This window comes from Sorghum bicolor, chromosome 1 (assembly GCF_000003195.3).
Source record: "Sorghum bicolor cultivar BTx623 chromosome 1, Sorghum_bicolor_NCBIv3, whole genome shotgun sequence".
NCBI classification, from domain to species: domain Eukaryota; kingdom Viridiplantae; phylum Streptophyta; class Magnoliopsida; order Poales; family Poaceae; genus Sorghum; species Sorghum bicolor.
The window spans coordinates 67,950,097-67,977,660 of record NC_012870.2 but is presented as its reverse complement, the minus strand read 5'-3'; the positions used below and the strand labels follow the sequence as shown (position 1 = coordinate 67,977,660).

The 27,564-nt window shown below is 43.7% G+C and overlaps 2 protein-coding genes across 5 annotated transcripts in view; both read left to right on the top strand.

Annotated features, from left to right (window-relative positions):
- The window catches only part of LOC8081067 (NHL repeat-containing protein 2), a 28,518-nt gene extending 954 nt beyond the window's left edge, over positions 1-27,564 (top strand). Inside the window, exons 2-29 of one of the 4 annotated variants that reach the window (XM_021464637.1) lie at positions 320-420; positions 511-567; positions 644-738; positions 1,484-1,561; positions 1,783-1,882; positions 2,669-2,727; positions 3,170-3,297; positions 3,592-3,715; positions 4,007-4,094; positions 5,783-5,861; positions 6,351-6,411; positions 6,535-6,610; positions 7,175-7,285; positions 7,876-7,971; positions 9,411-9,533; positions 14,400-14,597; positions 14,722-14,823; positions 19,096-19,160; positions 20,339-20,432; positions 21,764-21,921; positions 22,432-22,481; positions 22,566-22,687; positions 22,780-22,887; positions 24,078-24,170; positions 24,412-24,448; positions 26,045-26,292; positions 26,418-26,567; positions 27,165-27,564. In XM_021464637.1, coding sequence (XP_021320312.1) covers positions 320-420; positions 511-567; positions 644-738; positions 1,484-1,561; positions 1,783-1,882; positions 2,669-2,727; positions 3,170-3,297; positions 3,592-3,715; positions 4,007-4,094; positions 5,783-5,861; positions 6,351-6,411; positions 6,535-6,610; positions 7,175-7,285; positions 7,876-7,971; positions 9,411-9,533; positions 14,400-14,597; positions 14,722-14,823; positions 19,096-19,160; positions 20,339-20,432; positions 21,764-21,921; positions 22,432-22,481; positions 22,566-22,687; positions 22,780-22,887; positions 24,078-24,170; positions 24,412-24,448; positions 26,045-26,292; positions 26,418-26,567; positions 27,165-27,341 — 2,978 coding nt within the window. In that variant the 3' untranslated portion in view covers positions 27,342-27,564. Of the gene's footprint in view, positions 1-319; positions 421-510; positions 568-643; positions 739-1,483; positions 1,562-1,782; positions 1,883-2,668; positions 2,728-3,169; positions 3,298-3,591; positions 3,716-4,006; positions 4,095-5,782; positions 5,862-6,350; positions 6,412-6,534; positions 6,611-7,174; positions 7,286-7,875; positions 7,972-9,410; positions 9,534-14,399; positions 14,598-14,721; positions 14,824-19,095; positions 19,161-20,338; positions 20,433-21,763; positions 21,922-22,431; positions 22,482-22,565; positions 22,688-22,779; positions 22,888-23,151; positions 23,433-24,077; positions 24,171-24,411; positions 24,475-26,044; positions 26,293-26,417; positions 26,568-27,164 lie in introns of those variants that run through there. The other 3 variants (XM_021464643.1, XM_021464647.1, XM_021464653.1) reach the window with 3 other exon arrangements.
- LOC8081066 lies at positions 10,721-13,884 on the top strand. Its single transcript, XM_002467922.2, has one exon. It carries the CDS (start codon positions 10,990-10,992, stop codon positions 13,501-13,503), a length of 2,514 nt encoding a protein of 837 aa, XP_002467967.2. The 5' UTR covers positions 10,721-10,989; the 3' UTR covers positions 13,504-13,884.

The window sequence follows — 27,564 nt, the reverse complement described above, 5'->3', positions numbered from 1 at the left end:
ACAATTGTGACATCATGTTGGTATCCTATAAACTTCGGGTCTCCCAAGTTCATTAAATTTTATAATTTGGGTATTGCTGATGCTCAGCATTGCCTCTGATCTATTACAATAGTGGTTGCTAGTTTGCAATGCAAGTGTTGATAATAGTCATCAACTGCAATTGTCCTACATGCTATCAAGCATTTAACTGCCTATCTTTTCATATAGGATGACCCCACCAGAAAATGATTCCCATTGTTTGCTCATTGCGTTATTACACAATACAAAAAAATTATTGCTACCTTTCAGAAATTTATTGTAGTTTCCTCTCAATGTTTAGGTGAGGCCAATTTCCTTGGAGGTGTCGCAAGAGCTAAAGGAGTAAAAGGTTTCAATCCTGAAAGTGCCAAGAAGAGGTTTTTTGAGATATATCTTGACAAGGTTAGATTACTAATGCAACAGCTTGTATCAGTTGTATTGTCTATTAGAATTAGATTATATCATGGTCAAGAGCTCTGTTTTGATCTGTAGTACGCAAAGCCAAATTCTGGCATCGGATTCCCTGGGGCTCTGGAGCTCATCATGGAGGTATGTGCACTGAAATTTGTTTAAATAAATTTGAATCTATTGATGTTAAAAGGCTCTATGTGCTTTGTCTACACAGTGCAAAAATTCTGGTCTTAAGGTTGCTGTTGCATCCAGTGCCGACAGGATTAAGGTGGATGCCAATCTGGCTGCTGCTGGTTTGCCTGTGTCTCTGTAAGTGTTTGATTCTAAATTGAATCCCAAGTGCCCACTTTCCAGAATTAACCTTTTTTTTTATCCTTCCCACAATTTATCTGATATAATTTTGATATGAAAAAGGTAAGATAATTAATAAGGCATAATAGGAAATAGGAATGGAAAAGTGCCAGAAAAGTGTAGGATGACTTATATTAGTTATAGAGTGGGGTGGCTACTATGACTTACTGATATGGCTAGATTGGTGGTTCGGTTAGGGAGTCGTAGAGGCAAAAATAGACTTGATTCGCTCCCCGAAGAGGTTGTGTGGTCTTAGGTTTATTTCGGCTTAATCCAGATGAATCTGCTGTACTCTGTTTTATAGGGTTGGCCCTAATAACTTTGCTAAACAAATTGCTATTTCTTCTCTCAAATAACTAATGTGACTTGAGCAGCTAACTCAAACAAACTCTCAACTATGATAAACTTAGCCACTAGTGGACCTGTTGCTGCTTCTTGCGAAGTATGTAGGTCTTGCCAATGAATGCCTCCACAACACTTTACATTTTGGATCTGCAAGTATGTATTATAGATCTCTCCTATGGTTCTCTAATTCACCTGAGTCACATAGCCTAATTATATCTTCCTATATGGTTTAAACTGCCCATAAGAACTAAGAAGTATCTATGTTTTTTTCTTTCGTTGGACAAAACCGAAACCCTCGTAAAGTTAGGAATGAACTAAAACTTTTGTTGCTATTATGATATGTGCATGGGAAGGACAGGCGTGGCACAATGGTGAGAAGCCTTCCCACTGAGCCAAAGGTCCTGAGTTCGACGCAGCCTCTCTGCAAAATGCAGGGGTAAGGCTTGCCTTGGTTATTCCTTCCCCAGACCCTAGTACCCTACTCATGTGGGAGCCGCCAGCACTGGGTCTGTCCTATGATATGTCTATGCCTCTAGTAGATTTAAGTTGAACCAGAACTGAGTTTCAAAATATTACCCCTAAGATTATTATGTTTGCACTCATTTTATTTTTCCCACAACTTGTCATTTGGTCCAACGAATCCCTTTTGGATTTCAGATTTGATGCTATTGTTTCTGCTGACGCGTTTGAAAATTTGAAGCCCGCTCCGGACATATTTCTGGCAGCATCAAAGAACTTAGGTGTTGACACAAACAAGGTAATTTATCTTGCAAACTAAAATGGATAGCCAAGGTTGACATCTTTATGAAAACAAGCCTGGACGTGTAGAATGTAGCAACACAAAGGACTGCATGTGTTCTGTTGTTATGAGCAAATGGCTTTGGTTAATCTTTAACTATGCTGGTTTGATTCTTAAGGCTACAAACATGGGGATTTCTAAGGTATGATGGCATACACAGTTCTTGTGTGGGGTTTGTTATATACACCCTAGATAAGCTAACAACAGGAGGAGACCTAATAGGACTAAACTTTTGTCCTCCCCAGTTTAGCCAAGTAGCAGTTGTTTATAGGTTCCACATGATTTATGCTCAGTAGGGGCAAATGCAGTTTGCTATTTCGAAAAGGATCCATGTAAATTAGATAGAATTATTGTATATGAAAAAAATCCATGTAAATTAGGAGCAAATGCAGTTTGCTATTGATGGAGGTATACCTTGGTTGGCTCATATAAGCTACCTTTGGATGTTATGAGTGACAATTTTTTTTGAGGTTGGGTTGGGGGTTGTGTTTAGCTGTTATGGGTATGGAATCTGGGTACGAGTTGAGATTTCAAAGTTGACCATTTGGCTGCCTCATAACTTTATAACTGAGGCATGTTTTGGTTTTGTTGTTTGTCTTCCGCGACAAGAACAGAAATCTTTAAGCATCGACATGAAATTCTCTGTAGTATATTATTTTTTATTAAGTTCTTTGGTTACTTCATTCCTTCCATCATATTTATTTGTTTGAAGTGTTATATGATGAACTTTTGGTTTTTTTCCAGTGCATTGTGATAGAAGATGCACTTGCTGGTGTTCAAGCTGCAAAAGCTGCGGAAATGAGGTCCATATTGGATTTTTTTTCCTTCTGTCAAAAATATGGTTTCCTTACTTTGGTCATAGCACTTAAGTTCAACTAGTTTGAGTTCACCCTAAATAAATGTTTTACCATGGATTTTCCTTATAAAATGCTGTGGACAAATACAAATGCGACTGCGACTGCGACTGCGATGCAGGTCTTTAAGTTATTATGATTTTTGTCTTGACAGATTTTATGGTGGGATTGTCTTGTTTCACATCTAAGTTTGTATTTTGAGGAATTGATGTGCCAATTATTTACATGAAGTCACATCCATATCCTTATTAAGTTGGGTGCAGTTACTGCCTGTTAATCTGTAAAGTTCAAACTTTTTATGCAATACATATATATATCTTATAGTCAAATTATTTAGAACCATGAAAAAGATTCATATTTTAAAAAGTTCTTCTGGCCACACATCTTGCAGATGTATCGCTGTGACGACTACTCTAGAGGAAGTTGCGTTACAACAAGGCAGTCCCTCACTCATACGAAAGAATATTGGAGACATTTCAATTAACGACATTTTGTATGGTGGTTCTAATGCTCGCCACAGTATGTAATACAAACAGTTTATTTTGATCTAGTAACATATCTCTTGTATGAAAAACTGGACATAGAAACTTGGATCCATTACATTGGTTTTGATTTATCAGCCTGGATATGACTCATGCTGTTTTTTTTTCTGCATTAACGTTGAAAGTTATGAGTGACTGTTTTGCCAAACTGATCTGCCCACAAACCGTATCATCTGTGAAATTGTTGTTTTGTTGAAATCGGAGCTAGATATACATTCTTCTGTTGGTTGTACCATAGTACTTGGTGCTGATTTGAAGACAATTAATGCAGATGAAGGGGCAGAAAATACTGAGAATAGTAGTTCGGTACGAAATGCTTTGCCTGAGAGTCTGAACGGAACAACTGGTGCTGGACTTTCTGACACAAAAGGTTCTCCAACCTCAAAAAATGAAGGGTAAGGTCAGTTTCTTCCAAGAGGAAAAGCTTAAATATCAATCGTATTTGAGTTCACTGTTTCCTTTGTGTACTTAAATCTCATCTCTTCGAAAAATCTTTTTGGCAACATGAACTAAACATGAAAATTTTCTGGATAAATAACACCATCCAGGTTCTTCTCTTTCCTGTGCATTGGTTGTTTTCCATGTTCTAACAGATATATTAGTGTTATTCTAATCTGTAAGTTACTATCTAGTCATGACTGTTTGCATAACATAATTTATTGATATGTCGAAAAGAAATCCTGCAGGCTGTTGGGTTCTCGACGCGAAATATTGAGATATGGGAGTCTGGGAATAGCCCTTTCCTGTTTTTTTGTTGCAGTCAGAAATTGGAAGGTACAACTTTACACAACTAGCTGTTGCACAACTCTTGCTTCAGCTGATACATTAATATGTATATTGATGGTGTTTATTTGTAGCTTTGGCTTTTTACACATTTTTATTATAATATGCATAAAATAAGAATTATTTGGTTGCTCGCAAGTTCCATCTGGGAAAACACAGGAAACTTGTTTAATAAAATGAGCATTGGGCATATGTTCTAGTTTGGTGGTGCACCTCTCGAGAATATAGTATGGCTGTTGTCCTCATTCATTGTCTGGTTGCACCACGAGACATTTTAGTATTTTTTTATCAAGACAACCCTGCAATTCATAGTGGACTAAACTGATTAATACAGATACCCACATAGCTGCATAAAACTTTCATTCTGCACTACAGTTACTTATATTGCACTTGAGAAGGATTCTGCACTTAGGGCCTGTTTAGTTCCCCACCCAAAATTTTTTCATCCATCCCATCGAATCTTTAGACACATGCATGAAACATTAAATGTACATAAAAAAATAAACTAATTACACAGTTTGGTTGAAAATCGCGAGACGAATCTTTTAAGCCTAATTACTCTATGATTAGCCTTAAGTGCTACAGAAACCCGCATGTGCTAATGATTGATTAATTATGCTTAATACATTTGTCTTGCAGTTTTCTGATGAGCTATGTAATTTGTTTTTTTATTAGTTTCTAAAAACCTCTCCCGACATCCTTCCGACACATCCGATGTGACACCAAAAAATTTTTCATCTCCAATCTAAACAGGGCCTTATTGCAAGTGTACTCTTTTCTTTTTGTCCTTGTTTTGGTTTCATTCAAGTCCTCACTTTGAGTTCTAGTCATCTAGTGGATTCAGCATTTGGACTCTGGGGTACAATTACTTGTTTCATTCCCTCCATTTAAAACAGTTGTCCTATGAGGACATTGATAATGTAGTTATTGCAGTTTTTCCTGATATTAATGTGCAATATGCTGAGTGATTACTCTTTCAAAAAAAAAAATGCTGAGTGATTGAAATGCACCATTTAATAAATGTCTCTTTTTTGTCATCCTGGGCTGTTTATGTGCATAAGGTAGTTGGGTAACTATTTGAGAGTGAGAAACTAACTACAGTCTGGATCTGCCTTGATTTTATATTAGAAAATAACCCAGGTAGCTTGTTCAGGAACAATGTGAGGGTCTATGCTAACATCTGTATCCTTCCTTGGTGTTACATATTACTGTGTTAGCTAGACCTTATTTATGTGTGATTAATACCACCATAACCCATAACTTTTCTGACTTTATGGGCTCCCCCCTTTGTCATTTTCCTCAGCCTAGGTGTGATATTGCTATCCATGGTGTCATCTCATAAGCTGTGACATCTTAAATACTATTAAAACTGATGAATGGACTTCATCTTCTAGAAAAAAATTACTATGCATGTGGATGGATTTCAATGACTAACACCATTAACAATGGCGCGATGTGAAGCGAGGGTCCATTTCTTAAAATTTTGTGCTAAATTAACGCTACCTTTTGTTTTTATGGGCTAACACCACTTTTTGTTATTCATATAAATTTTTACATGTTTGTTTTCTATAATTTATATGAAGGCTATGAGTTTTCATATAGGTGTCCATGTCATCACTGAATTCTTGATGACAAATCTAATTAAGATTAATTGTCATGAATTATTTTAATGTATACAGGCAATGCAGTTTGCATCTCCCAAAGGGCTGCTGAATTTCTTCATGGGTGGAAATAGTTCAGTTTTTGCCAGAAATGAAGGTAAGAAATCCAGATGCAGGAGGATCTTTTACAGGTTCATTGTTACAGTTAATTCTAACGGATCAGTCAAGATGGACTTTTGATGTTATTGCTAACAATAAAATCACGAGCCTAAAACAATGTCACTCTTTAAAATATCAGCTACACAGTGCACCTAGGTGCTAGGCATCACCATCCTGCCTAGCACCTACTTGCCACCAAGATGTTTAGGTGCTTGATGGTACCCGGCCGCCCACTTCGGGCTGCCACTTCTAAACACAGCACAATGCTATTGGGTAATTGGAAATTCCATCAGGCATAATGCATGTTGATGGTGCCATTGTGGGCTTTAGGCTGGGCCTGCAAAGTAACCGTAGTGACTAAAATTCTTTTTAGCATGCCTAGAGAGATTGAAACCGCTCGGAAACATTTGGATCCAAAGCTATATTGAAGATTGGTTTCCAGTTGTCATGTGTGTCACTTGTTGCTCATCTTGCTATCTGCTTGCAGGAGAATCTTTGTCATCAAGAGTTCAACAAATAAAGAAATATCTAGCTGAGTTTGAATCTGGGTGGGTAGCTAACGAACTGCACATTAATCTATTGTCTAGGCTTGTGAAGCTTGGACTTGCTTTCTTGTACAAAGTCTGTTCGTTTGCACTTAAACACAAATGCTTTTTCTAATTTTACTGTAGGGGTTCTGCCACATATGTTCCTGAGTTTCCAAGAAAGCTTGACTGGTTGAATACAGCTCCACTTCAGTTTGGACGAGTAATTTAGAACTCATTTTAGGTTATTATCATAGCTGCAACTTTGCTACAGTACTAATCACATACCCTGTCTTTTGGATTTAAACTATGAAGATCTTGCATACATCTCTATCACTCTGTTCGATGGGGCTGCCTAGACTGTAATTAACATGATCCAAAAGTTTCAGTCTTCTAGCATTCGTGAAGCACTGGTGGTGCTCTTGTGGTCAGGAAGCTCCCATTCTCGATGTTAAACTTCTGATGCATATACATTTTTCACGAATATATACTTGACTCAAATACATGTAAACCTATTGATCATCCCTTCTCCTAAAACATCATATTCCCTACTGTTCCTGCATGCAAATCTACTATCATCCCTACTACTCCATGCATGTAAACTGCATGCATAACTCTATTTGCTTTATCTTAGTTGATAGGACATTCTTCACAGTTGGATGCTTTCCTTACTAAAACATGATGGATGGCCACTATTCTAATTTTCAGATTCTTTATCTGCTGAAAATTTTAGGTCTGGTTAACTATGATTCAACAGTTAATTGTTCTTGTCAAATTGTTCCTGCAGGATTTAAAAGGAAGGGTGGTGCTGCTGGATTTTTGGACCTATTGCTGCATTAACTGCATGCATGTCTTGCCAGACCTTGAGTTTGTAGAGAAGAAGTATAAAGAAAAGCCTGTGAGTGTTTGATTTGTCTTCATATGCTGGAATGTTCCTGATTATGTCTGCTTCCACCTCCCAACACCCCCCCCCCACCCCCCACACAAATATGTAGGAGAGCTGTGAATAATTGCATTATATTAATTGCTGTGGTAGAATGGTAGAGGTCGTAGTTTCATGCTTGAACTAATCTTTCAACACTAGTTGCCACTGTTACTTTCCATGTTTATTTTGTTCCTTTTCTACCTTCGCTACTTTGATATGTGGTTATTCATCGTCCTGATACTAATATTCACCACGATGCCATATTGCAGATCTTCTGACGTTGGTTATAAATTTCTATTGCATTCTTGTTCAGTACTATTGAAATTTCAACTAATGAAGTTGGTAGTAAATCTTTTCCGAAATGCAGATAGCTTTATCTTGATTTCTCAGTTCTACAATTAATAGCTTAAGCATGTCTTTGTTTGGAAATGGGACAAGCCTATGTTTGTAAAACCTATGATGGCCGCATTATATAACTCAAGTGCAATACACTCTTTATCTATCCATGTGTCTGTATATGGCTATATATTGGATATTCACATGTGTGTTGCTTGATCCTGCAGTTCACTGTTGTTGGTGTGCACTCTGCCAAATTTGATAACGAAAAGGACCTTGAAGCTATCCGTAATGCTGTTCTGCGCTACAACGTTACCCACCCGGTATGACAACAATATACCTTCTCAAATGTTCAAATGAAGTATAATCCTTCTAGCAATTTGCATAAACCCTCTTTGCTCAGATACCTGCTTGATTTCCCCCCTTGCACATTGACATGATAACATGTAGTATCTACCAACTATCATTTTCCATGTCTGAAGAAGTGAAGGTATCTGTCAACCACTTTTTTTTTTGCATATATGCAAATTTTGCAAAAGGACAGTTACCAAGTGTGGCCGTTGCCGTAGGACAGGATCCCCCTCTCACCCTGGGCACCACATCTATTAATAAAATATATATTAAATCCAGGCCGTAGAGGTGGGGGAAACATTGTAAAAGGTCCCTTTTGCCTCTACGAATGTGGGATCTCCCTATCATTGCCACGAAGAAAATACTAAACTCAATGATATGATATGCCACCAAGAAAGACCAAACTCACTGATATGATATGGCAGTGCTCCTGCCAAGTTCTTTTTTTTGAAAAAAAGAAAGACATTCATTCAAAACAAATAAAATAAAAAGAAATACTAAACTCCAACCAATCAATCTGCATCAGGCACGTTCCCTCCCCCTGCAAAAGCTCCACCAGGCATGTGGATAAGATCCGCAGTGGTGATCGGCAACGTGCCCTCGTCCAGGCGCCTTGCCCTCCTGCTCGCCAGTAGATGGACCAATTCAATGAGAAGAAACCACTGCGCCCCTTGTGGTCTCTCCAAGAAAGCTAGATGAAATCAATCAGGCAACAAATAACGGGGGGTCGGGGACAAATCAATCCAACACTTTATAAGTCCACATGTTCAGATTGCATCACCACTGTTATGAGTTGAGACCGAGAGAGCACTCAACCACCCAAAGGGTGCGATCCGCTGCCATCCTCATTGGAGTGTCCTCCCAGGCTCCCACAATGCGAGCATGCTCTGGGGCCTATTAGCGTCAGTTTGGTTGGAGCACTACCGCACTGACCATCTCCACAGTAGGCCTGTAGATAATTGGCTGTGTTAGGACTTTGGGCTTTGGAGCATGCACGGTCCAGTTATCAGAGAGTATGAGCAATGTATCAAATCATATGAAGTCTTAAGTTTTTTTTTTCCTGAAGTCACTATGTGTTAAATTTGGATTGCACCTTGTGTTTTTTTACGAGATATATAAGTTCTTCAAAACAAGACCTCACTTCCAAAACATTATTTTTTTTAAATACGTGGTTGAACATCACATGGGTACTACTCAAACAACCTAGATATATCATAGAATATCTCATAGGTACTGGAATAGTAGAAAATAAGTACATCGTTGTGGTGTATTGTTTATGATTGGCGAACTCGTTGTTTATTGCTTCCTTCCTTTCTTTCTTTTTTTGTTCTTGACTCACATGAGATGTCTAAAGGTTGTAAATGCTTCCTTTTTCTTTAGTTCTTGACTCACTTACTTGAGATGTTTGAAGGTTGTAAATGACGGTGACATGTACTTGTGGAGAGAACTGGGTGTGAACTCTTGGCCTACATTTGTTCTTATTGGACCCAACGGAAAGGTTCTAGCACAGATATCAGGTGAAGGTCATAGAAAGGTATTACGCATTTCTCTTGAAAACATATTTGTGTACACTTTTTTACCTTTGCATGCTTCGACCTTGCAAACAATATTTTTTGGAATCCATTTTTTTCAAGAGAGTATGCGAACTATTCTCTCACTATTTTCAAAGACGATCAGGCGTCCATGACGGACGTGAGTTCCGCCGATCCTGTTGACGACGGACGTGAGATCCGCCAGGATCCTGTCGACGGCAGCCTTGAAGTGGCAGTGGCAGCCTGGCAGGGGGAAACGTTGTCGCCTCTGGTGGAGAGGGGGAGCGAGCGACGGTGAGACCGTGAGAGCAGAGGGATGATCGATAGGCTGATTACCAAAAAAATGATACGGCTATTTTAAACTGGTGGAAGCGTGGTGGAAGAGATAATGATGGGCTGATGGCGGAGTGAACCGAGTCTGTTCGCCCATCCTATGAGGCTCTGAACGAGATAACCCAAATTCCTAGGGGGCTGGTACTGCATATAAGAAGAAAGTTTGGAATTTTCAAAGGAACTCGGGGGAAAGAAATGAATTGTTTTGGAATTTTCCGAGACAAATCTATGTTCTGTAGGGCCCCAAGAAAAAAACAAATGATAGGAACCTAGTATAGTACTACAAAATTCCTTAAAAAATACGACCACGAAAGTATTACTATGCTAGAGATGGCGTGTAGATCCGTTATATCAAGACTTGAGCTTGATTGCTCGAGCGAATAACTTTTGAATGGACATGAAATGTTCAAACTATTTCCACAAAACAAGTACTTTTCCCCCTGAACTTTCTTTTCCGAGAATATTGCAGAGAAAACATCCTGAACTTTATTTCCGAGAATATTGCAGAGAAAACATTTTTTCTTCTTTATCGCTTCGAAGGATCAATCAGATGATAATCATGCTCGTATATCGGAGCGACTGTGTGGGCTCCACCACAGCCCCGTGGGCCATGGCTACACAATTCACCGTTTCAACACCTCCTGACCTGAGGCATGACCCTATCCACAGCTCACTCAGTCCTTGTTTACTTCCAAAACATTTTGCAAAATAGGAATAGTAGCACTTTCGTTTGTATTTGACAAATATTGTTCAATTATGGACTAACTAGGCTCAAAAGATTCGTCTCGTCAATTTCGACCAAACTGTGCAATTAGTTTTTATTTTTATCTATATTTAATACTTCATACATACGTCTAAAGATTCGATGTGACGGGGAATCTGAAAAATTTTGTAAAATTTTTGGAAACTAAACAAGGTCTCAGAGTGAGAGTCACCAGTCACCAACAAACTGCCAGCGCACCACCAACAAACCCTAATTATTCCCTTCCCCACCGGCGACCGCATCTAGCGGACCAGCGCAGCCCAAGCTGCAGGCGCCCAGCAGCGGCATTGCAGGTTGCAGCAAAGCAAGACTGGGAGAGTGAGAGAGCTCGCAAGCCTCACACCCCCCCTCCTTCCCCCCTCATGCGCCGCAAGAAGCACTTGGACCGGGGTGGCGGCGGCGGCGGCGGCGGAGGTGGCACGGAGCTCTTCATTTGCTTCACCTCCCGCCCCTCCGCTGCCTCCGCCGCTTCCGTCGCCGGCGGTAGCGCGCAGTCTTCCCTCCGTCCCTCCAGCTCCTCCAAGCTCCTCAGCCCCGGCCGCGGCAGTGCCAGCGCAAGCGGAGCTGAGGCAGTGCCGGCCCCGCCTCTGCACCCCTCACTCAGCCGCCGCCTCCGCAACAGCGGCAGCCTCAAGGGCGGCCAGTCCCCAATGTTCCCGTCCGGGTCCACCGGCGGTGGCCGCCGCGGCCGGGGCGGATTCGAACCTGCCGAGCCGTCCTCCCCCAAGGTTACCTGCATCGGTCAGGTCCGCGTCAAGGGCGGTAAGCGCAAGCCCAAGCACGCCTCCGCCGCTGTGCTGCGCTCCCGCTCCAGGCGCGGCGGAGTCGGTGGTGGCGGGAGCGCAGAGGTCAGCTTCCGCCGCTCGGGCGACGACCGGGACGGACCCCAGGGCAAGAACCAGGGCTGGGTGTACCAGATCCCGGTCAACATCTGCGAGGCACTGAAGACATTTGGCTCCTGCGGTGGTCGCTCGCTCTGCTCGCCGTCTCGGCCTGGCGGAGGCAGTGAGCGAGGCGCGCTCTCCACCGACGCGCACCGTGGTAAGAAGCGGCGGCAGGGCACTCCTGCTGGAGGTAGCTGGCTGTGCGGTGCTGCCGTGGCGAGATGCCTCCTGGCGATCCAGGAGGAGGACGACGACGAAGTCGGCAAGGGAGCTGCCGTTGTGCCGGCAGAGGAGATGAGGGCATCAGAAGTGGGGCTCGTCATGGAAGGATGGGATGTCGAGGAGGAGGAGAAGGCTGTGATGGTAGGGGAGGTGGAAGTGGAGAAGAAAGATGAGATCTTGGTGGTGGGGAAGGAAGAAGAGGGGAGGGTGAGTGTCTGCATCCCCCCAAGGAATGCACTGCTGCTAATGCGCTGCCGGTCAGACCCAGTTCGCATGGCTGCTCTTGCCACCCGCTTCTGGGGGTCTCCAGCTGCAGCTACCGTGGAGCAGGTGGACAATGAGGTGACCGGGTGCCTCAACGACAACGGGGAAGAAGAGGAAGAGGAGGCTGAGGCTGAGCCAGTGGAGTGCAAAGACGAAGCTCGCTGTTCAGCTGTTTCTGTCAAAGACTTGAAATGCGAAGAGTGTGGTTCTGATGAAAATGATGGCGCTGAAGCAGGGGAGATAGGTCAAGCAAAGGCAGAAGCTGAAGAGAGTTCTAAATGTGGAGATCTAGTAGAAGAAAAGGAGGATGCATCCTGCAGAGTAGGGGTAGAGGAAGCAAATGTTGTTCGGAAAGATGCCAGGTTGGAAGTTCCTTTGGGAGAAGTTACAGAGAGGGAAAACCAAGGGCCAGACATGGTGGAGCTGGTGATCAGTGAGGAAGAAGTTCCAGCACAAGAGAAAGTTGATGAAGAAATGAAGGGGAGGAGGTCAATAAGCAGCTATTCTCCCTCGGCAGCTCTGAAGGAGGACCGCACCAAATTGCGACGGTTGAGTAGCAGGAGGCGTGTTAGCACTAGCAGCAGGGCCTCATCGTCCACTGATAGGGTTGGCAGGCGGCACAGCTTCTCAGCCGAGACGGAGGCACGGCGGTCTAGCTTCTCAAGCTTGAAGGACTCAAGGAGAGCTAGTTTCTCCATTGATAGAGATGGCCGGAGGTGGAGCTTCTCGATTGAGCAGGAGCATCTTGTTGCAGAGCCTAAGGTGCTGATGGCATCCAGAAAGGGGAAGAAGACTTCTTCTGAGGCAGAGTCAGAGAAAGATTGTGATGTTGCTCCAAACAGTGCAGAGGAAGGACAAGAATTCTATGACGATGGGAAGGAAGAAGAAACTACCGAGAATGTAGAGGAAGAAGGAAAAACACAATACGAGGAAACGAACCAGGAAGTAGAGAAAGTAGAAACTAGAGCAGAAGAGTGTGAAGGTGGGGCAGGACCAGTGATACAGAGGAGGAAGAAGAGTGGCGAGTTACCAGATTGCCTCCTGTTGATGATGTATGAGCCAAAGCTCTCCATGGAGGTCTCCAAGGAAACATGGGTCTGCAGCACTGACTTTGTCCATTGGAAGTCTTACCAGGGCAAGAATAACCGCAATCACCGGCAACAGAAGGCTTCTGTTACTGGAACAGTGGAGACTGAAAAAAAGGAGAATGCAGAAGGCACCACCATTATGAATGATGTACAAGAGAGCAAAGATCCATCGACGGTCAACTCAGCTGTGCCCATGCCATGTCCAGTTGTCCAGAAGACACCACCACTGAAACCAGCTACAACAGAACAGAAGCTGAAGCTGGAGCTGCCACCGGTCACCAATGCGGCAGCCTACGCCCCATTCGTTCTGAAAAGGTGCAAGTCGGAGCCGATGCGATCATCAGCGCGGTTGGCACCTGACGCTTGCTTCTGGAAGGACCGCCATCGGCCGCTGAACGCAACTGGAGTTGGGTTCTGATCCATGCCAGACAGTTGCTGGAATGTGATGCCTAGTTAGGTAGTGAGTGATTGAGTTTGTGAGTCTGTTGTGTAATAGTAGTGAGTGGTTCTTTGATTGTGCTGTGTGCTGTTATGTGATGTGTGGACACCACCAAATAATAGCATGTTGTTAAGTTACTGTATGAGATAGGTTCTTCGATTGTGCTTTGTGCTGTTATGTGATGCTTTGTACCATCTAGATTCTACACACTTGCAGCCACTACACGGAGCCCCAGAATATTGTCCAATAGTACTTGGCTCTGGATAACACCTACTTAAATATTGTACCTTTTGGTGTATACTGATTCTTGCTGGTGGTTGCTAATGCCACAGCATACCTGAGCGTGATTATTACCACTTCCATTCACAGTGTTTGTCCAACTATCTTATATGCACAGCCAAAGGAGGTAAAGATGTGTAATATTTAATGGAGTTGTGCCATGCTTAAGTTTGGTAATCGAGATATTTTAACAACCCTGCAACTTTCAATTGGTAATTTCAGCAGTATAATTGCAAATTGCAAAACTGAAGGGGCAGAGTTTTCTGAAACTGTAGTTCCTAGTAAAGGAGGAATATATTTTGAAAAATAGGAGTATATGTATCGCATTAGCGTTATTTGCTAAAGCACATAAACTAAAAATTCGTTACTGTAGTTGAGAAAAACTCCATATTTTCGTGTCCTGTAAAATCATTTCCAAGACTTGTACATAAATTTCCTCTACTCAATCTAATGGTGGTGCTCCTGCGCCCCTCGCCTAGGAAAAGAAAAGAAAACTCGAGTAACTCATCTAGCCTTGTTTCATCGTAGTTATTGTCTGTATGTTGTCATGTTGATAGTTCATGTCAGCAAAATCTATTTATCCATGCTCTTTTCAGGATCTGGATGAAGTAATTGGTGCAGCACTTGAATTTTATGAAGAGAAGGAACTGTTACGAAATGACCCCCTTCCCTTGGCATTGGAAAAGGACAAGGATAGTCGTTTACTAACTTCGCCTCTCAAATTTCCTGGGAAACTTGCTGTTGATGTGCAGAACAATCGATTATTCATATCAGACAGCAATCATAATCGAATTGTGAGTATCTTTGTTCTTATTCTTTTAGGTTTCTACCAATATGGCACATCAGACTGATTTGCTTATCATAGAAAGTTGATTTTGTTCTTTTTACTAATAAAGCCTTATTTCTCTCTTCTGTAAGGTGGTGACCAACTTGGAAGGGCAGTTCATATGTCAAGTTGGGAGTTCTGAGGAAGGATTGCTTGATGGCCCATTTGATGCTGCCCTATTTAACCGCCCTCAGGTGAGGAAACAACTATTGTTGCCATACAATAGATATTGCTCTTACAGAAACATGTTATTTGCTCTTGATATTTGTGATAGAAAGGAAGCCAACAGGCTTAGAATACTTAATGAATAGATTACAGAGGGGATTACACTTATATAGGAGATTACAGGAGGGTGGCCCGAAGGGCCAGCCGAGTGAAAGGGCCAGGAGAAGCCTGGCGCCTGCACAGGTAGCTAGGGGATTACAGTAAAGGAGCAATTAATTCTAACACCCCCCCGCAGTCGGAACGTCGGTGGAGCGAACGTTCAGACTGGAGCGAAAATCAGCGAAGACCGAAGACGGTAGTCCTTTGGTGAAGACGTCGGCGTACTGTGAAGACGTGGGGACATGAAGAACACGGACAGCGCCGATGGCGACCCGTTCCCGGACAAAGTGAAGGTCAATCTCCACATGCTTGGTACGCTGATGTTGGACGGGGTTGGTGGAGAGATAAACGGCGCTGACGTTGTCGCAGTAGACAAGAGAGGCGGTCTTCACGGGCTGGTGCAGTTCCTGTAAGAGCTGTTGCAGCCAGGAGATTTCAGCAACACCGTTTGCAACTGCCCGATACTCGGCTTCAGCACTGGACCGAGAGACAGTAGGTTGTCGTTTCGACGACCATGAGACAAGGCTGCCACCAAGAAAAACCGCATAGCCTGAAGTTGAACGACGGGTGTCGGGGCAGCCTGCCCAATCGGCATCGGTATAGACAATGAGCTGTGAAGGGACAGACCGTGGAATGATCAGACCAAAGTTGAGGGTGCCCTGAAGATAGCGTAGAATCCTTTTGGCTGCAATCAGATGATTCTCACGAGGATCATGCATGTGAAGGCAGATTTGTTGGACTGCATAGGTAATGTCAGGGTGGGTGAATGTCAGGTACTGAAGGGCGCCCGCGAGGCTACGATATGCAGTGGGGTCAGCCACCGGGGGGCCAGCTGTAGCGGACACCTTGGCACAAGTGTCAACAGGAGTGGAGCATGGGTTACAGCCGCTCATGCCATGACGTTCAAGAATGTCGAGGGTGTACTGCCGTTGGGAGAGGATGAGGGAGTCCTTATGGTGCTGTACAGACACGCCGAGGAAGTGGTGCAGCAGCCCAAGGTCTTTCATGGCAAACTCCTTCTTCAGGGCAGTGATCACACGGAGTAGTAGCTGTTGAGACGAAGCGGTGAGGACGATGTCGTCCACATAAAGCAACAGGTATCCAATTTCGTTTCCTCGGTGGAGTATGAACAGAGAGGTGTCAGCCTTGGCTTCAGTAAATCCTAGGGAGAGCAGATAGGTAGCAAACCGGCTGTACCATGCACGGGGTGCTTGCTTCAGTCCGTAAAGGGACTTGTTGAGTTTGCACACGTGTTCCGGGTGTGCAGAATCAGCAAAGCCAGTGGGTTGGGAGCAGTACACTGTCTCTGATAAAGTCCCATGGAGGAAGGCGTTCTTGACGTCGAGTTGGTGAACCGGCCAGTCCCGAGAGTGAGCCAGGGTGAGGACGGTGCGGACCGTGGCGGGCTTGACGACAGGACTGAACGTCTCGTCGTAATCCACGCCAGGCCGCTGGGTGAAGCCACGAAGGACCCAACGGGCCTTGTATCGGTCCAGAGAACCGTCGGCGTTGAACTTGTGCTTGAAGATCCATTTGCCAGTGACCACGTTCGCCTTGGCCGGGCGAGGGACGAGGTCCCAGGTGTGGTTCTCCAGCAGGGCGGCATGTTCTTCTTCCATAGCCCGACGCCAATGTGGATTGGTGAGGGCGTCGCGGCAGGATCGCGGGACCGGTGACAGGCCCTCCGCATGGAGGGCGAGACGTGGCTGTCGGTACCCAGTTTTGCCACGGGTAGCCATGCCATGGGAATTGACCACTGGTGGGATGTGGACAGCCGCCGGAGGAACCGGAGGACCTTGCTTGATGTAGCGCGGTGGAGAGGGTACGATGTTGGAGCGGCGTGGGGCAGGTCCCGTGGCGGGCGCTGGAGGGAGCCGGGCGCCGGGTGGGCGTCGGGTGTAGACGTGGATGATGGGCGGCCGGGTCGGGGGCACCGCCGTCGTCGGGTGTGGCACTGGTGTCGCAGGTGTCACGGGCGCGGGCGGCGTGGTTGCCGTGGGCGCCGTGGACGCCGCGGGCGGCGAGGACGTCGCGGGTGGTGTGGACGCCGCGGGCGGCGTGGATGCCGCGGAAGCTGCAGGCATCGTGGGCGCCGCGGATGTCGTAGGCACAGCGCCCGTCGAAGCGAAGGGTACGCCGTGTACCGGGCTCGGGGCACCCGACGGGTGGGGGCGGGGGACCGTGGTGACCTGCGGAGGAGCAGGGAACCCCGGTGGCGGCGCCCGAGTTGATGGGGAACCCCGTCCAGTCAGCCGAGAGGCGGACGAGGAACCGTAGTGTCCAGGTGTACCTGCAGGGGGGGCAAAATTTGGAAGAGGTTCATCGTCAGTTAGAAAGTCGAGCTCGCTGGGAGGAGGCGAGGGCCGACGGAGGGAGAAAGGAAAGGTGGTCTCGTCAAAGATGACATGGCGAGAGATGAGGACTCGATTCGTGGTGAGATCGAGGCATCGATAGCCTTTGTGGTCGGGCGAGTAGCCAATGAACACGCATAGGGAGGAGCGAGGAGCGAGTTTGTGGGCGGTGGTGGCTGTGAGGTTCGGGTAGCAGGAGCAACCGAACGCGCGAAGCTCGTGGTAGGAGGGAAGAGTGCCATGGAGAGCGAAGAAGGGGGTGCTCATGTGAAGCGTTTTAGTGGGGAGCCGATTGAGGAGGAGAGTGGCAGTGGCCAAGGCGTCAACCCAGTAGGAGGGTGGCATGGAGGCCTGAAAGAGGAGGGTGCGAACGATATTGTTCGTGGTGCAGATCATGCGTTCGGCCTTTCCGTTCTGCTGTGAGGTGTAGGGGCAGGACATGCGGAGAGTAACGCCGTTGGCAAGAAAGAAAGCACGAGAGGTGGAGTTGTCAAACTCACGTCCGTTGTCGCATTGGATGCTTTTGTTGGTGCAGCCGTATTGGGTGCGCACATGAGCAAAGAAATTGGCAATAGTAGAAAAGGTGTCAGACTTTAGACGAAGGGGGAACGTCCACAGGAAATGAGAGCAGTCATCAAGAATGACTAGGTAATATTTGAAACCGGATACACTGGTGACGGGTGACGTCCATAGATCACAATGTACCAAGTCAAATTTTTGAGCTGCTCGAGATAGTGAACTAGAAAAAGGTAAACGAACATGGCGCCCAAGTTGACACGCATGGCAGAGGGAGTCGTCATCAGGGCTGCTGCAGACGATCGAGGAGGAATGAGCGAGGCTCTGAAGGGCGGCCTTGCCGGGATGTCCGAGACGTCGGTGCCAGGTGGTCGGGGAAGGAGTGGCCACAAGTGCACACGGGCTGCCTGGCGAGGAAGGCAGCTGCAAGGTGTACAGGGGCCTGGGCTATTACACCGAAGGAGAGTGGTCCTGGAATGGAGATCCTTCACAGAAACACCAAGAGGGTCAAATTCAACTGAAACAGAGTTGTCAGTAGTGAACTTGCGGACAGAAAGAAGGTTTTTAATAATGTCAGGGGCTATGAGGACATTGTTGAGGCGAAACGGGCCAGGGAGGGTGGAGAAACCAGTGCCAACGACTGGGAGGGTGGCACCGTTGCCAACAACAATGGAGGTGGGAAAAGAGGAGGAAGGTGAAGTGGTAACCATACCGGGATTGGAGGTAATGTGAGAGGAGGAGGAGAGCGGAGGGGAAGAGGAGAGGTGCGGGCGGCGGCCGAGAGGGGCACGCGCGGGCGCGCGCGGCGCGGGGCGCCTGGGGGAGCGGAAGCGGATGAGGCAGAGGACCAATTAGTCTACTGATACCATGATAGAAAGGAAGCCAACAGGCTTAGAATACTTAATGAATAGATTACAGAGGGGATTACACTTATATAGGAGATTACAGGAGGGTGGCCCAAAGGGCCAGCCGAGTGAAAGGGCCAGGAGAAGCCTGGCGCCTGCACAGGTAGCTAGGGGATTACAGTAAAGGAGCAATTAATTCTAACAATTTGAGATAACTTGGCTATAGTAGTCGTCCATACGCAATTGCTGCTGAATCGAATGGAGTGCGTTGTGCATTGTCATGTTTAGTCAGCATGCTCTGAAGCTCCGAACTGATGCTCTTTTTCTTAGGCCTATCTTTTTTGAGACAAAATTATTCAAATTCCTTGATCTGAACTTTCTTTTGTCATGCATGTAATGTCATACAACTATTCATTGCCACCTATTGCAGGGTCTTGCTTACAATTCCAAAAGGAATATCTTATATGTTGCAGACACTGAGAACCACGCGCTGCGGTAAGTACCTCTGCTGAATTGAATTAGATTATTCAGTTTCTGTGAACTTGTAAAATGACTTACTAGTGACCTGTGTCGTTGCAGTTTGATTCACACTCACTACTCTTTTATGCACTTGGTAGTTATATTCAAACTTGTTTTCCTTGTCACTTTTGCCTTCCACACTTTTACAAGTGTATATCAGAACATAAAACTAAAAACACACCCAGGAAAGTGGTACCTGGGCTTAGGAGTAGGGAGTTATATCAAGCAGGCTACGTGGCTAGGTTGAGTACTTGGGATGTATCAGGTGTCCTGTTCTCATACAAAAGTAACTTTGGTATTTCCGTTCATGAGCTGACCTTTGGGACTGTTTGGATGTGTATGCAATGTTCCACAAAACTATTTCTACAAACATGATTAGGATAAGGTGGCCATGGTACACTATGACCCTATAGTTTTTTTTATGTACAAACTATTTTCTCACCTACCCTCCCCCTCCACTGCAACAGCTTTAGGTAGTCACCTCGTTAGCTTTGGCTACAAGACTTCTCAATGCAACTATTAAACTTGATTGTTCACATTAGAAATCTATAATTTTTTTCTACTTTTTAAGTCCAAACAAAGTAATAAAGGTATAATTGTTTGCCTGTAGTTTTCTTCTTTAAGTTCCTGATTTTTATCAAGTTCTCGAACTCTTCTCTTTTCACTTCATGTCAGAAGGCCCTACATTTAATTTCTCAGGGATCATGTATGTATAATTTCATAAACAAACCAAAGAAGTGCATAATACTTCAAAAAAAATTCCTTTAGGGTGGAACATTTCTCAGGGATCACCTTGTTTTGATGTTTTTTCAAGCAGGCCTTGTTTAGTTCCGAAAACTGAAAAGTTTTTGGAACTGTAGCACTTTCGTTTTTATTTGACAAACATTATCCAATCATAGAGTAATTAGGCTTAAAAGATTCATCTCGTAATTTACAGGTAAACTGTGCAATTAGTTTTTATTTTCGTCTATATTTAATACTCCATGCATATGGCGTAAGATTCGATGTGACGGGGAATCTTGAAAAGATTTTGGTTTTTGGGGTGTGAACTAAACAAGGCTGCAGTTATTCCTTTAATATTTTGATTAGCATAGTTTAAGTATGTGCTCAGAGGTGTGTTGTTTTCTGCTTTCAATGCCTTCTTTTCCTTTCAGAGAAATTAATTTTGTGGACGAGACTGTGAGAACACTAGCTGGAAATGGGACGAAAGGATCTGATTACAAAGGAGGAGGTCAAGGAACAAACCAGGCATGCTCTGGCTTTTTTCCCCCTGACTACTCTGGAATCATCATACCAGAAACTAAACACTTTTGCATGCAACTTCTATAAGCCACATAGTTTGTTCCTAACACTGTTTGGTTCACCCTCAAAGTGGCATTCATGGCTGTTAGAGGAACAGGAAATTTAGTTGGGAACTAGCTGCAAAGTATCAATAGCTTGTCTTGACTGCAAGGAGCATAGTTCAGGAATCAGCCTATTAGATTTGATATTTGAAGATGATATATCAGACAAGTATAGCCACAATATTGCTGGTCTGTATAAAGACATGAATTCTTTTGCTCATATTCTCATAATGAAACCCTGTTGTGGTCCAGGTTATCCACAAACACTTACAGATTCTCTAGTAGTCTGGTACTAGCAGTTAGAGATGCCTTAGATGGTTTAGATCCATGGTTCGTTGACTTGTTTGTTTACAAGATACGTAACCCTTTACAAATTCGAATTACCTGTGTCTAGGGATGATGACTGTATAAATTACTCCCTCCGTCTCAGGATAGAAGGCGCAACTGCCTTCTGTGCGCAGACCAAGAAAAGTTTTAATTTCTGATCTCTCTCACGATTGATACTTTGGTTCATGTACCATGCGTATGGAGACCAGCGCTCAACTAAAGGCTAAGTGCATGCTAACTAGTCCCCAATAGAGAGAGAAAGACAGTAACTTGCATGAGCGTGAATAGAAAGGTGAGAAACCATGCAGGTGCAGTAAATATTGCATGTCTGCATGCGTGTGAACTAGTTGATTAAAGAGCAACGCCTCCTATCCTAGAACATTAGAAAAAAAACAGTTACGCCTTAGTAAATTTAGTATGCTGGCTTTCAGCCAAATAGACTATGATACTTAGATGGCAGCATGCTGAACCAACTGACTCCATATCATGGGAAGTTGGGATAGGTAACTAGTGAGAGTCATGTTCATTCTAGCAATCTGTCTTCAAAACATTTGTACTTTAAACTATAAATTCAAGTTCATAATTTATCATAACATTGTGAAAGTACATTATGGTTTTCTAGTCACAATGCACAAGGATTATGTATCAGGCTCAATTCATCAACCAACGCCATACCACACCTTCTTATATATAGATGGAACAGGAGGCAAATGGCCATGCATGTAAGAACTGGAAGATATGTGGGGTTGAGTCGGGGTTTATCTGAAATTTGAGGGGGTCATTGTCCATGTAATTCAGTAATGCTTCACCTGTAGGTCTTGATTAATGGATTAATCCAACACTCTTGACTTTATCATATCTTTGCTTACAGTAGATAGAAAAGAGATTGACTGGAAAGTGTTCATGCAGGTCCTAAATTCACCATGGGATGTATGCTACGATCCCACAGAGGAGACCGTGTATATTGCAATGGCTGGGCAACACCAGATCTGGAAGCACATTGTACGTGATGGAGTAACCAAAGTTATTAGCGGTGATGGCTATGAGAGGAATCTGAATGGCTCAAGGTAACAGATTCTGGCATTATCTGTCAGGAAATATGTTTCAAAAAAATTATCTGTCAAGAAAGTTCTAAATGTGCTGTTCTAATTGGTCCTACAGCGCAGTAATATGTTTATGAAGATGGTTAATGACAGTTGCTATCTGATGGATGGTTAATGATGTCATTAGCGATATTTTCCTGTGATAAATACATATGTCTAAACCACTTTATTTCATCCTACAAGCTGCAAATCCTGTATGGATCTTGGAGCTGGAGCTATTCTAAACAGCGAAACAGGCCCTATTTGACAGCTTGAAGCCATGTTTAGTTGTTTCTTTTTTATGCTAATTGCCATGATAGTTGAAGTAAAATAACCATTCCAGATCTTAGCGTACAGGCTTGCTTCTTATGTGATCAGCCTGAGACTTTTCTTCCTTTAGTGTGTTCATTTGGCTCCTGCACATCCTTGCGCTTGATTTGGTTAATCCTATGAAGTTTTGAATTTATTTTCTGAAAATTCAAATTTATGTTGCAGCGCCACCAGCACATCGTTTGCACAGCCTTCTGGGATTTCATTAGCTTCTGGTATTAATTGTTGACTCCGTTTTTCCCGTTCTGTTTCTGATCTGATGGAACTGAGTATAGGACTTACAGGAATTATTATCACAGAAATGCAGGAGTTATTTGTTGTTGATAGTGAAAGCAGTTCCATTCGAGTTGTTAATTTGAAGACAGGAGGCTCAAGATTGCTGGCTGGAGGAGATCCAGTATTTCCAGAAAATTTGTTTAGGGTATTTGTCTCTAGATACAAAAGATATTTTGTTAATTTATTTGATGCTAATCTGTCTGGGCATTTTTAAGTCAGATACTTTTGTCTCTTCAGTTTGGAGATTATGATGGGACTGGCTCAGATGTGCTACTCCAGCATCCCTTGGGTGTTGCTTATGCCAGTGACAATCAAGTATATATAGCTGATTCCTACAATCATAAGGTAGCAACCTTATTTTGACACCTGTCAATTGTAAGATATGTGTGTAGTTAAGTTGTCCTTCTAGCCCAGAGTCTGGGGCCATATATGTTCTCCCTATCCTCTTCTTCTGACATGGTACAGAGCATGGTTCCTAAACTTCTGTTCTCCTCGGCCTCTAGTTCTTGCCTTCCCGTGTCCCCTAGTTCCATCTTCTCCTCTTTCCTTATACTGTGACTCCAATTGTGCCTCCTGTTTCCGCTTCTGACACATCACCTTCTGCTCCAGGTCCTCCAACTACATTGCTGTATCTCGCGTTCCCCTCTGCAGCTCCTGATACTTTTCAAACTATAGTTTCATTCCAGAGTTCTTGTAGTCCTCTCTCTCACTTCCCCCTTGATGTTCCAGTCAGCAGGACAGATACTCCTGATGACATACCACTGCTTATGCTGACTTCCAGATGTGATATCAATGCTTGTACTGATTACAGCCATTATATAGGGCCCAGAATATCCAGCACTAAACCTCTTGTGTATAAACTTATGGCCTCTCCTTAAAGTGCATCCATGACAAAAGTTCCTAAGGGAGACTAAGGGGGCTCCATGGGTCCGGCGGCCGTAGGGGGGGGGGGGGGGGTGCTAGAGGCCTGGCAGCCCCATCGCTGGCTCCATGCCTGACAACGATAACATGATAGTTACTGTCAGATGGTAGGATCCAGGTCTCCCACCCACCCAAAACAAATAAATAAACAACTAGTTTTCTCCTACCCCAGTTGAATATCTAGCACCTTCCTGGGAACAGGTGAGGACCTTTGTGTGCTCAATGACTTAATCCCTCTGTCTCAAAATCACTGTACATGAGTCGAACTTTTTTAAGCGAGATGTGCATTCTTTTGGGATGGAGGGAGTATTAGTCAACACTTAGATGATTGCATGACAATCATGTTAAAGGTAATGCTTGTCACATAAGCCATAGGTGACTGTAACTGTGAAAAAATGGTTATATTAAACTAATTACTAGTCCAATATTACAAGTAAATGGAACCAGGTTTTAGAATACCAACAGTGCACATAGTCCATTTTTCCAGTTCTAGATTTCATAATAATGGAGCAGTTCCATATCTGCAAAATTCGTTGTTAATAAATAATATTAGATTATGTGTCTTTTTTTTTCTAATTCATTCTCGTTTTTCTTATCCTAATCTGAAATGGCAGATAAAAAAGCTAGATCCTGTCACAAGAAAAGTTACAACTATTGCTGGAACTGGGCGTGCAGGATACAAGGATGGTCCAGGCTTGGCAGCTCAAGTGAGCTAAAACTTGGACCTCATTTTTTTCTTCTTTCCTTAAGTTGACAATTTCTGATATGATGCAAATCATTTCGAAATGACATGATCCACATTACTTGCTATCTAGCTTAATTGTAGTCTTTAGATAGGTAGAGGGTGTTGCTTCTTGAGCACTCTACTTTCTTTTCTTATTGTGACAAACAAATAATTGTGACTAGGAACAGCTCGATGACATTTTTTTTTGAATTTTCTGGATGCAGCTTTCTGAGCCAGCAGGACTTGTTGAAGTTGGTGATGGTAATTTCGGCATTTATTCATTTTCAGTTAATTACTATAACTGCCATACAAGTCAACTTATACCATAGCATAATCTTTTCTCTAGAATTGGTTTCCTGAATTTGACAACTAAAAATCTCATCTGGATTCTATTTTGCCTATCACTACCCTCACTTCCCTTCTACAATCAATTCATTCGCAATCAAGTCTGTTTAGTAAAACAGATAGAAAATGTACAGCATGTCTAAAAGACCAAAAACTGAAGGGAAAACAAAACAAGGTTATTCAGATTTCTAGGCGTGGATTTTCTTTCGGGGGTCAGCAGAGAGTGAGTCTCCCTTAGGAACAACTAATAACTAAACTTTTTATTATTATATAAAGGTTATCCCCCCATAGTTAAGCATTCTATTCCAACAGTACCTCTTAGTCTTTGGAGCGCTTTATGAAAAATTCTTTGGTTCCTCTTCAACCGGTACCCTGATGAGCCAATGTGATAAGCTCCTTGAGAATTATATTTCCTGCGAGAAATCACCTCAATCCTGCCCCAATCTTTCACAATTTGATGACAGACCCCAAGTAATTGTTGTCTTGTACTTGTGTCCGTCCACCAGAGAGAAAACCTAGCATGTGTTTGTGATAAACTCTCAAGAGGGAGTGATTTGCAACAGTAATTTGTAGCGAATCCGAACACCTTTTGCTAAATTCAAAAACAGAATACAGATGGTCAGGTCTTTGATACAAGGTGAAATTTCCTACGGGGCATGAAAAGTGATGTTTTAATTGAATTGGCTGACTGTAACTCTGGTGATGTTTTAATTTGCCAGAAGACACCGCGCCATTAAAATAGTCATTTCCAGCCTGAAATGAAAGAGGAATATGGTGAGAAATGGCCTTTCTTCCTCCCTCCCTTTCTCTCTCCCGCAACACCGCTGTGCTCGGTCCACACCACTTCTCCCTCAGTCGCCATTGTTGTGCCTGGCTCACATAGGCCTGCCTGCCACGGCGCCACCACTACCGGCCCGTGTGGCATGTTCTGCTTGCTTGCCCCACTCACCGCTACCGCCAGCTGCAGCGCGTCGGGCTACCCGTGTCACCGGTTGTGCATGCACCCTGCTTTGCCACCACTTCTGGATGCAGCTCGTCAGGTGCAGTGCAGCGTCGGCTGCCGAGCCCCCATCTTGCCGCCACTACTGACGTGCCTGGCCCAAACCATTGCTACACACGAGAAAGAAAAAGGGGAGGAAAGAGAAAGAAGAGAAAGGGGAGAGTGGAAGAAGAAAGGGCTAAGGGTAAATTATCTCTCCTCTCGAGCTGGTAACGATTATTTTAATGGGCATGGTGTCTTCCAGCAAATCATCACATTGCAGAGTGCCAGCCAATTAACTGAACTTCTTTCTGTGTCCATTGGCCACACAACACCAATTTTTCTTTTTTTCTGTGTCTGTTGGCCACAGAACATCACTTCCCGTGTCCTTTAGCAATTTTAGCCTTGATACAGTTATTACTTAATAAATACAGCTCTTGACATTCTACATTGAAAATTTTCCTCCTCATTTATCCCCTGTGTTCTGCTGCACTAGTGAATATAATACAATGGCGTCACTGATATATGTACAGGAAGGCTTCTTGTAGCAGATACAAACAACAACACAATCAGATATATAACTCTTAGTGACAAAGGTGCTGAGGTGAAGACACTAGAGTTGATCGGAGTGCAACCGCCATCACCAAAACCAAAGGCATTGAAACGCCTAAGACGGCGGTTATCAGCAGATACAGATGTTATTATTGTCGATGGTGGTTCTTCAAAGGAAGGATTCTTGTCTCTTGCAATCACAGTACCTGATGGTTACCATTTCTCTAAGGTCAATAATAACCAGAAGACATTGTTTCTTCTTATCTTACTTTGCAAGTTTGCATCATTCATTACTAGGGACTGAGGTACAACATTCAATAGTGCTTGTATTAACATTTTTTGGCTGAGGTGTAGGAAGCTCGCAGTAAATTTGATGTGGAAACAGAGCCGCCTAATGAAGTTGAGATCGAGCCAGCGAGCGGATTTCTAAACTCTGAAGGACAGGCATCACTGAAGTTCAGAAGGATATCGTCATCCTTCTCAATGGGAAGGATAAACTGCAAGGTAGTGACATGGAATCACCGATGAGATATTTTTTTTTTGCGAGCACAATTTGTGAGATAATTAACACTACCTTACTTTATCTCTTGGCACATGAATCAAGATGTGACAAATGACCAAGTTAATCCTAGAAAGATATGGGAAAGCATCTTAATAGATATAGAAAGAGTGTTGTAATTAATTGGTGCCATTTGATGGGGCAGTGGTAAAAATTGCCTCGAGGTAGGATGATTATAAGTGTAAACAAGAGTCAATTGCTACAGTCATCCTTTCAAGTTGTACTACAGGGGGTACAAGTTCCCTGCTAGGAAAATAGTCAATACAGACCATCCTATTCATATGGTCATCGTAAATTGTGTGCATTCCCTGCTGGAGTTAGGATGTACGAGGCTAAAACCATGTGTGTCATTTATAACCCAAAGTTTAGAGGGGCTTTGCTCTACGATATGCTATGTGTGTCATCTGTTGTTTCTTAGTTAACTGAAGTACTGTGGTGTTAATATTTTTATCATAGATTTACTGGTGGTATCAACTAAAGAAAAGCAATTTCCTTAGTATTATCAGATTATGCATTTGAGTATGTTCTATTCTATCTTGTAGGTTTACTACTGTAAAGAAGATGAAGTTTGTCTTTACCAATCGGTTGCTTTTGATGTCAAATTCCGTGAAGAGGCCGAACCCAGTCCAGCACAAATTATGCTATCCTATTCTGTTTCGCCAAGAGATAATTCAGGTAGTACACAGCTAATAGCTGCTAGAAAGAATGCCAAGGTGTAGTCAGACTCACGGTGATTGTTCTACTTGCATCATTGTATTGATTGTCAATTTGGCCCTAGGCCCACAGGGGTAAGTGTTTTTTTTATTCTTGAAGTGCAAGATTAACTTCCCCTGTATGATGTATAGCTGACATGCTGCTTGTAACCCAGCTCCATTGTCTCCCCTAACTGCACAGCAGTATCAATGGAGTAGTTTATTATCAGTTCATTGATTGCTTGGAACA

Coding starts and splice junctions, on each gene's coding strand:
- LOC8081066 (XM_002467922.2), top strand. CDS start 10,990: ATGCGCCGCAAGAAGCACTTGGACCGGGGTGGCGGCGGCGGCGGCGGC.